Source organism: Pocillopora verrucosa, chromosome 4 (genome assembly GCF_036669915.1).
Source record: "Pocillopora verrucosa isolate sample1 chromosome 4, ASM3666991v2, whole genome shotgun sequence".
NCBI classification, from domain to species: Eukaryota; Metazoa; Cnidaria; class Anthozoa; order Scleractinia; family Pocilloporidae; genus Pocillopora; species Pocillopora verrucosa.
The window spans coordinates 11,607,978-11,617,413 of record NC_089315.1 but is presented as its reverse complement, the minus strand read 5'-3'; the positions used below and the strand labels follow the sequence as shown (position 1 = coordinate 11,617,413).

The 9,436-nt window shown below is 40.0% G+C and overlaps 1 protein-coding gene across 1 annotated transcript; it reads left to right on the top strand.

Moving 5' to 3' along the window:
* Positions 1–719: 719 nt before the first annotated feature.
* LOC131773472 (uncharacterized) lies at positions 720–9,038 on the top strand. The gene is made up of 9 exons (XM_066165568.1): positions 720–862; positions 2,273–3,414; positions 3,911–4,210; positions 4,788–5,075; positions 5,390–5,689; positions 5,990–6,301; positions 7,273–7,560; positions 8,463–8,750; positions 8,901–9,038. Exons 2-9 carry the CDS (start codon positions 2,298–2,300, stop codon positions 8,978–8,980), a joined length of 2,973 nt encoding a protein of 990 aa, XP_066021665.1. The 5' UTR covers positions 720–862; positions 2,273–2,297; the 3' UTR covers positions 8,981–9,038.
* Positions 9,039–9,436: the final 398 nt, after the last annotated feature.

The window sequence follows — 9,436 nt, the reverse complement described above, 5'->3', positions numbered from 1 at the left end:
AGGAAAAAAAATTCTCTACCTTAGTTTTTTCCTCTTTGCTGATTGGTTCTGTTCTGCAAGCCTGAGAATTTTTTGCATATCGTTCAGAACGAATTTTCACGAAAAGTTAAGGAGTCCGATGGCTAAGCAATTGCCATCAAATTTGGCAGCTGTGAGAGGTTCTTCTCTTTGATATTGAAAAATAGATGGAACCGCCGATGTAGTAAAACGTGACCTCACGCTTTATAAATATTTTAAAACTGAGTCGGAAAGGTCAGGGAAATAAGGGAGGGGAGAGAAGAATGAAAATGACCAAAGTGTTGGGGAAGCACACTCAAAATGGCTTTGATGCGGGGTTCTCCGTCCTTATTACCAAATAGGGCTACTCTTTTAAACTTATACATCTGCTTTTGACAGAAAGGTACTCTTTTCATCTATTTCCGCATAGGTAGTGGTCTTGGATTACATATGTCTACGCTAAGACATTTTTTAGTAACAAAATAAAGGAAAAAGGCAAGATAGTCTCTACGATAGCCAATTCACATCATCAACTCAACCTCTATTTATTATAAGTAGTATTATCAAATTAAAGTTATTATAACCATTACTATTGCCATTGTAAACAACTTAAAGAAAACCAAACGAATAAGAAACGAGATCGCTGTAAGTTTTTCATCTAGTCTCGTTACCAGTGTCCCACAGACTCTGGTCATGATTTGCATTTCACTTCCGCAGTTCGTGGCTTCAAGCGCTTGTGGAGTCGAAATTTTAATAATTCATCAGAAGTGAACAGCTTTTTTGGCTATTCCTGAAGATCTGGTGGTGGATTGTGGTGTGTATCATCGAAGGAGTCGCTGAAACCAGTGTAAATAACGTGTTCAAGGTGGGTTTTTGCTTAACACTGTCTGACCTCTGGAAGAACGCATGAAACATGAGTTCAATGCAAGTAGTTTGAATTCTGCAGAGCCAGAAGAAAGAAAATAAAGATAATTTTTACACACCGCAAGTGTAGACCATGTATGCCGCCAGGCTCTAAATATGAAATATTAGATCCTGGTCACGGTTTCGCTTTTGAAAATGGGAAATTAACTTTTCGATGCCAGTGTTCTACTTTTTTTCGACTGTGCGTTTTATGTCACGCAAGCGGGGCGTCCGTTTCTGTCTAATAAGCGTCACGAGCGGCTGGAACTGAGTTAAGATTTGTATATGGTATACATGTGCACTGACGGTTGCGTTTAAATGTTTCCTGTGAAACCTGTAACCTCATCGCGGTCATCACCCGAACCACATGAAAGGTTTTAAGAAAAGCAACGAAATTAAGACTTCATCTGCGATTTACCCGAGTAACTGAGCTCAATTGTTCGCATATTGATAACAGCGCATTCATTTCAGACAATAGTATTTAAGATGAATTGGCTTTAAGTTAAAGCCAATTCATCTTAAACGATTTTTCTAACGAAAGATAACACTGATATTTCATGGTGAATACTAAATCATAGTAAATTTGCCGTATCTCCGGTGGTGTTCATGAATTTAATACAATAACGTGACGGAAATTCGTGTTCGTGGTACGGTTATTTTCATTGCTTCGTGCCAATCGGGACCACCCAACTCACTTCCATTTCACTCGCCTTTTTTTTTTTTTTTCCATTACGATAACAATGATTTCAAAACGTTTGATTCTGGTTATTGATTGAATATAATGATCACTCTTACCTCGATAAATCATCGATAGCCTGGCCCGTTTAACCCTTTAACCCCTAAGAGTGAATAGCATCTAATTTCTCCTTACAATATCACCCCTGAATCAAGCATTAAGGTCACAAGAATCAAGGAAATGATCACCAACTAAAGAAACTCTTCATTGTTGGTTGAATTCTCCTTGTAAGCTCCTTTGTAAATGTATAGAGAACAGTATGGAGAATATGCATACTGATGTAAAGGTGTAAAGGGTTAATGAAGGGTCGATTTCAAGTTTAACTTGCATCACAGAGCGGATTCGCGTCGTATCTGGCTTTTGAAAATAAAACCTATGTTGAATCGGTTGACTCAAGACTTATCGGAGTCATGTCCAAATTAATTAGCAAAATTTAACTGTTATTGGCTGACCTTCTAAAAACTCCAAAGTTTTTAATTAGAACTACCGTATTACCGCTGGCATTTAAATTAAATGAGGAAATTCCTTTACTGATGATTGGGTTGTTAAGTTGCCTATAAATGCTAAACGAGGGAAGCGTTATGAATAAATTTTTTGCAAGAATTATGATGTATCTGAAAGCTTTTTTTTTTTCAGGGCCGGAGAAACTAAAGTTAATGCCATGGCATCTACGTCGCATTCCTCTGCACCAGCTGGTCCCGCAAGTGAAATAAGCATACCAAAGTACAGTAACTGGCTCGCTGTGGGTCATGCCTTAGTAAACGTACTTTGTAAGGGTCTGCGGCCTTATGTTACACGAGAGATGGATTGTCTGTATAAGTGCATAAAAAACAGAGTTGCGGATCTTCCCGATGCGGGACCCTGCCAATGTAAAACAAGAACTCATAAAATGGAGAAATGTGCATGGGCATGTGAACTTCAGTTTTTTCACCATCGAAACAAACCACACTGGAAACAAAGTGATCCCAGCAAGTGGGCGGATCCAGATCTTGGTCCTTGGGAAATAGCTAAGCTGTATATACCTGAATTGAGTCCAGGCTCCATTATTAATGGCGCGGACGACATGGATATTACTGGTATTTTGAACCTCATGTACTGGTGCAACAAATTTAAAATTTTACAGACTCGAGTCGAAGAAACTCGAAAAGCACGTAATACAAAGTGGGCTCACGTGCCGAAGCTAGAACTAACAGATGAAGAAAGAAAGGCTGTCCTTGATGCTGTTGAAAAACTGCTCGAAGATTCCGCATTGGCCGATGACTCTGCCGCTAAAAAGGCCCGAGATGAAATATTACAGTTGAAATGCGACTTACAAACATTCGACTTACAAACATTCGAGCACCAAGTATTAATCCAGCACCGAAATGTGACTGAAAAAGATGTTTCAAACATGAAGAACGAGCTGAAAATTCTAAAAAGGGATCAGTCAAAACACAATAAAAGGTTTCGAGGAGAGTTGGAAGGACGTCTTCGTAACATGAGGATGGCTTTAGAAAACGTAGACAGAAGGATGCAGGAAAGGGAGTCAAAACACAATAAAAGGCTTCGAATGCAGTTCAGACGTCTTCGTAACACGGAGAAGGCTTTGGAAAACGTAAACAGAGGGATACAGGAAAGAGTTGCTCTCACAAAGCTTGTCCAAAATGGCATGTTGTTTTTCGGGTATTGCTTTATCATGTGTTCCGAGGGATTAAGAGCAAGATTGTTTGTTCCTTGGCTTATTATCCTTTTTTTGTGCAATTGCTTCACGAGTCTAGATCCCAGATCATTCGAGTATGGTAGGTAAAGCAAGATACTAGTAGTTTGCCTAGTCTTGATTAACAACTAACAACCAAACAACTAATCAACCAAACAGCCAAACAACCAAACAACCAAAAAACTAAACAACCAGACAGCCAAACCACCAAACAACCAGACAACCAAATAACTAAACTGCTAAAAACATAACAAAGTAAACGAGCCAACAAACCAACAATTTAGTAGTAGCTAGATACCTACTGACAAACTGACAGATAGAATGACTGACTGAGTGAATAACTTTAACTGGTGAACTATTGATTAATTAAGTAGCTAGCTAACCGAATAAAAGAAGACGCCAAAAAGACAGAAAAAACGAAAAGATTAGTCTTTTTGTATGAAAATAGCTGGACTATTTTCAAGTCACGGCAGATCAAACACATAGGAAGGTTGTGATCCAAGCTGATTTCAGCATCTCATCATGCATAATTTATTTTCCGCTGCCTCTTTTTTTTTTTTTTTTTTCCTTTTTCGTAGGGTCTGTAGGTCCATACCAATCAATTGGATGTTACAAAGATTTTAATGACCGAGCCATACCAACTTTGGAAGGGCAAGATTCGATCCTAGATGGCAAGTACAATGCACGGAGTAACTCTATCGAGAAATGCTATGGAGCAGCGAAGAAGCGAGGATTCCAAGTGTTTGCAGTTCAAAATGGGGGATGGTGCGCCTCAAGTGCTTTCGCCATTGGGACGTTCAGCAGATATGGAAAATCGTCAGCTTGTAAGTCAGACGGCGAAGGTGGACCATGGGCCAATCAAGTTTATTATATCAAAGGTTAGTACATTAACATACTTTCGATCGTTTTACATGTGTTCGTGTGGTCTGATCGCAAGACTGTTATCGGTAGTATTGACAGACGTTTCGACGTGAGAAGTTGTGGTTCGTGTAAACTGATCGCTCAGTTTAGCCGTTATTTTATTGGCTGTAGCGTAAGTCGGTCGTGAGTGGTCGTTTTACAGTTGTTTGTCACTGAAGCCCTTTCAGGAATAGTTAATTTTTTTTTGTTTTTGTTTCAGCAATCATTTTTAATCTTCTAAAAAGGCGCTGTCGTTTTGTTCGTCGTGCTAGTTCTTGTGTCTCGTGATACTGCTTTCGCTATAGTGGAAACATCGATTTTTACTTTTGAAATGTTTCCCTTTGAGCACAATCTAAGATATCCTGATTTCGTTTTGCCAGTTTGAATTTCTTATATGTATCCTAGGCGAGTCACTTTGGTATTGTGTTGAGATAAGAAACAAAGCAGTTTACAATACTGAACAGTACCAGTAGCTGTGGTATTAGGACACTCCCTAGTTTAGAGGGTTTGAAAAGAATGAACTGAGTTTGCTTCCACCAAATTTCCTTCTCTTAGGTTATCAAGCCGTAGGATGTTATACAGATACTTCAAATCGCGCAGTGGAGACTCTAGAAGGAAAAGATTCCATCTTAGACGGCGCCTACAGTTCACGTGTAAATCCCATTGCAAAGTGCGCGGTGGCTGCAATGCGAAAGGGTTACAATATGTTTGCAGTTCAGGATGGCGGCTGGTGTGCAGCAAGTTCTACTGCGCCACAGACGTTTGACAAATATGGAAAATCCACCGCTTGTAAGGGTGATGGCAAAGGTGGACCCTGGGCTAATAATGTCTATGTCGTCAATCGTAAGTGCAAATAAAGACTACACTTTTGGGATCATTTGCTCGAGAAGTATTCAGTAAAATTCGAAAACAGTTCGCCTGCAGAGGTTGTGCAGAATATGAGCGATGTTGACAAACGCCACAGTACAAGTAACATAAGCTAATCACGGCTGGCGTATGACTGAAGTCACACTTACCGGATGTTATCTTTCTAATTTGCGCCTACTGAGCCACGAAACCTACACACAGCGGCCGCACCTCTCTCAATGCCAGCTGCTGCTTTTTGTTTTCCACTGAAGTCTGACCATCATTTGATTTATAAAATATTCAAATTTCAGCGCTCGTTTTACCCTACGAAACGATCGGATGTTTTCAGGATCATGATGACCGAGCCATACCGACATTGGAGGGACAAGATCCTATTTTGGATAGAGACTACAAAACACGACTTGATCCCATCAGCAAATGCTTTCAAGCAGCTAAGAAGCGAGGATTTCGTATATTTGCAATTCAAGATGGTGGATGGTGTGCAACAAGCGCTTCGGCTGCCAAGACATTCAACAGATATGGTAAATCGTCAGCTTGTAAGTCAGATGGTGAGGGTGGACCATGGGCCAATCAAGTTTATTACATAAAAGGTCAGTGCATAACATAGTACACGGTCTGAACCTGAAGTAATAGTCGATCGTATGGTGAGCTCATCGGGTAGAGGTAGTTCTGAAACCTGGGCAGTAGTCCTCATTGGACACCTGAAAAAAAAATTTTTCTAGGCTATCTCATTCGGACGATCACACCGTACTGTCGACTGTTATTTTGTTGTCGTCGTTGTATATGAACAGCGTTGTCGATCTTAAAAATGGAGCAAAAGCTATCACCGTATAACCATTAAAATTATAGTGATAAGGGTTATGATTTTATTTTTTTTGGTAATTCTTAAGGTTATAAGGCCGTTGGTTGTTACAAAAACAACTCAAATGACTCTCTGCCGGATATGGCAAGTAGTGGAATCGAAACGTTAGAGGGAAAGGATTCTAGCCTAGACGATGCTTACGATTCTCGTGCAAATCCCATCGCAAATTGTGCCGTGGCTGCTATGAGAAACGGTTACAGTATGTTTGCAGTTCAGAATGGCGGCTGGTGTGCAGCAAGTGGCGCCGCTTTAAAGTCATTTGACAAATATGGAGAATCTACGGATTGTGAAGCTAATGGGAGCGGAGGACCTGCGGCTTATAACATATATTTACTGAAAGGTAATTATGAACTACTATAAAAATCAGGGGCGGACAATAAACGCCACTCTTGCTGATTCTTTGTAAGCTGTGCGTTTTATGGAAATTGAATGAAAAGGCTCATCCCATGCAGACTCCTAAGATCTCCCAAGACGCTTTTCCTCAATGCATTCGTAAGAAGAATAAAAAGCTCAGCTGTACAAAAAAGTTTCAATGATACAGAAATAATGTTATTATTATTATCATTAGTGTCTTATTGATTTTGATACCAATTTAAAACATTTAGGACTGTACCTCGATGTATTACAAGTGGTAAATGAGTTCAATTCATATAACCCTCTTGCGCATACTTCCAGCTATAATTTTATAACGAACCTTATCTCGTAGTAAAAATTATTTTATTTGTGGATAGTGTTACCTTGCATAATGCTTTGGTGGTAATTTTGTGCCATGAAAGCTTTTGTCGTAAACAATTGCTACTAATGTACAAGGAGTCGGTTGTGTAGGACTGAAGCAGCAACGAAATTGAATCATAATAGGTGACGTATGTTGTCGGCATACAAATGTTTTCGCCTGTCTCCCGATATTTAGGTCACGTGACGTTGGCTCAGCCAGAACGTTATCTTTGTCGAAGCCATGAGCAGGGTGAAGGTGATCATAACATGTCCCTTCTAAGGGATCAATCATTACTTATCTTCGAGGGTGGGGTCGGAGGATTTCTTGGGATCACATGATTTTCATGGGAAATGGAGGAGGGATCAATCGTCTCTAACGGAATTTTAAAGGGAGGGGGCACGGTAGAAAATTGACTGCCAATGGGGGGGGTAGAGGTTATTAGAATACTGCGGAGAATTTAAAGGGTATCAGGTTTTTATTATGATACAAACAATATCCTTTGAACTCCAACCCCCCACCCCCTCCCCCCAGGTGATAAATAGTGACAAATATACAAATAGTGTCCACGATTGCAGTGTCCTTTTTGTGATCTCCAGGTTACGTTGCCGTTGGTTGTTACAGAGAGAAACAAGATCGAGAAATTGACTCATTAGAAGGAAAGGATTCCATCCTGAACGACTCTTACAATTCTCGTGAAAATCCTATCGCAAAGTGCGCCGTAGCATCCATGAGAAAAGGGTACAGTATGTTTGCAGTTCAGGATGGCGGCCTTTGTGCTGCAAGTGTTACTGCGCCACAGGTGTTCGACAAATATGGAAAATCCACGAATTGTGAGGTTGATGGTACTGGAGGACCCGAGGCTATTAACGTATATTTGATAAAAGGTAAGTTGTAACAACTCTAAAGGATACCTGGTGTTGGGGACGATTCGCAGAGAGCTTTTTTGACGCGTAGTTGTAGAACACAACGCTTTTATCCGGGTCAGCTAGAGATTGCGTACAAATTTCAAATTACAGACATTTCCATTATTTTGTGTTGTCTCGAATTGATTTATACCTACGGTAAAAACTGAACAAAGAGAACCTAAATCAAAAACACATCGGGGTAAAAGAAAATTGAAATCTGATACTTAAATATTCTGTGCGATAATCGATGGGAAAAGTACAACAAATGTAACAAACAAACATAGCAATTACGGTCCCCGAGACGAAACTGCTTGTAGGACAAAAGCCATGTGTGACCTAATCACTATCCAATCGTTCATTCGGCCGTTGGTCGGCCTCAACACACCGCAATTACGATCTGCCCTCCGAAATCAGTTAACGCCAATCTTGATAATGCTTTCCAAACTGTGAAGGGGAGATCTCAGATTCCCTAAAATCCTCCAAGTTGCCGTTTTCTCTCATCTATGCGTTAAGCGCTAAAGAGCTCTATATTCCCCTGTTCAAGGCAGATTCAATGATTACTGATTGTGATTTCACACATAAACATTCTAGGACTACCTTAAATTAGCCTTCAATGTATTTAGCGAGCTGAATGATTTAAATTTCATTTTACCTTTTCCCCGGTCCTTTCTGCAAAAATGCTATAGAGACTTGTCAATGTAAAACTAATTTACAGGGAGTCATTTTATGTATTTCTTTCTTACCCGATATTCAGGTCATAAAGCCTTTCGCTCTTATAGAACGTTGTCATTGTCGACCACATGAATGGAGTAAAAGTTACCACGATGAGTTCCATCTAAATTACTTTTATCGTGATTGTGAGTTTCTATTTTTATCTTTAGAGTACGAAGACGTTGGTTGTTACAAAGACAAACAAGATCGTGCCATCGAAACATTAGAAGGAAAAGATTCCGTCTTAGATGACGCGTACAATTCTCGTGCAAACCCCATTGCAAAGTGTGCCGTCGCTGCAATGAGAAAGGGTTACAGTATGTTTGTAATTCAGAATGGTGGCAGGTGTGCAGCAAGCTCTACTGCGCAACAAACCTTTGACAAATATGGAAAATCTACGAATTGTATGGCCGACGGTGAAGGTGGACCATGGGCTAATAATGCCTATATATTAAGAGGTACCTTTTTGCGTAGAATCATAAGACTTAAGCAACTTGTTCGAAACCTGACTGATAGTTCGCTCTCAGATGTCTTCAAACTTTGAGATTCTCCTCCTGATGACCTCTAACGTTACTTGCTAATAGTATAACAATTTCTTTTGTTTTTAGTCCATTTAGATAATAAAAGAGTTGGAGGTCATGATAATTGTTCAAGTCACATGGTTCAACCTCTGGAAGAACGGACCTGAGCATGAACAGTCTCAAGATCAAAAATTCAATCTTCAAGTTTTAAAACCGGATCATTTTTCAAGCCTTCAGTCATTAAAGAATTTTTTTTTAAAAGGGATGACAAAGAATGATTACTTTTAGATTCTATGATTTATGTACCGTACGCATCGCACACAAGGATCTCGGTAGATTACAGGTATTGCTTCGGCCTTGCATAAAAGAAAGACACACTCTCGTTGCTACCTGTTTCCATATCAACCGAGTTTGCAGGCGTATAACGATATGTTCCTCTCGCCAAGGGACAAAGGGTTCAAGTCTATTCAGATAATTATTGAAGGAGAGAAAAATAGATAGAACAGTGCGTAACCTGCGAATATGTACACCGTTTTTCAACGCGTAAGGCGACAGTGAACTGCGCGCGGCGGCGGACTGGAGACTAAATTCCTCTCGAAACTTACGGTGCGTTACGGCCCGGT

Bases quoted from the DNA above. Each gene is read 5' to 3' on its own strand.
- LOC131773472 (XM_066165568.1), top strand. From the start codon at position 2,298: ATGGCATCTACGTCGCATTCCTCTGCACCAGCTGGTCCCGCAAGTGAA. The intron at 3,415-3,910 runs GTAGGTAAAGCA...CCTTTTTCGTAG, and splicing joins TCCCAGATCATTCGAGTATG to GGTCTGTAGGTCCATACCAA. The intron at 4,211-4,787 runs GTTAGTACATTA...TCCTTCTCTTAG, and splicing joins TCAAGTTTATTATATCAAAG to GTTATCAAGCCGTAGGATGT.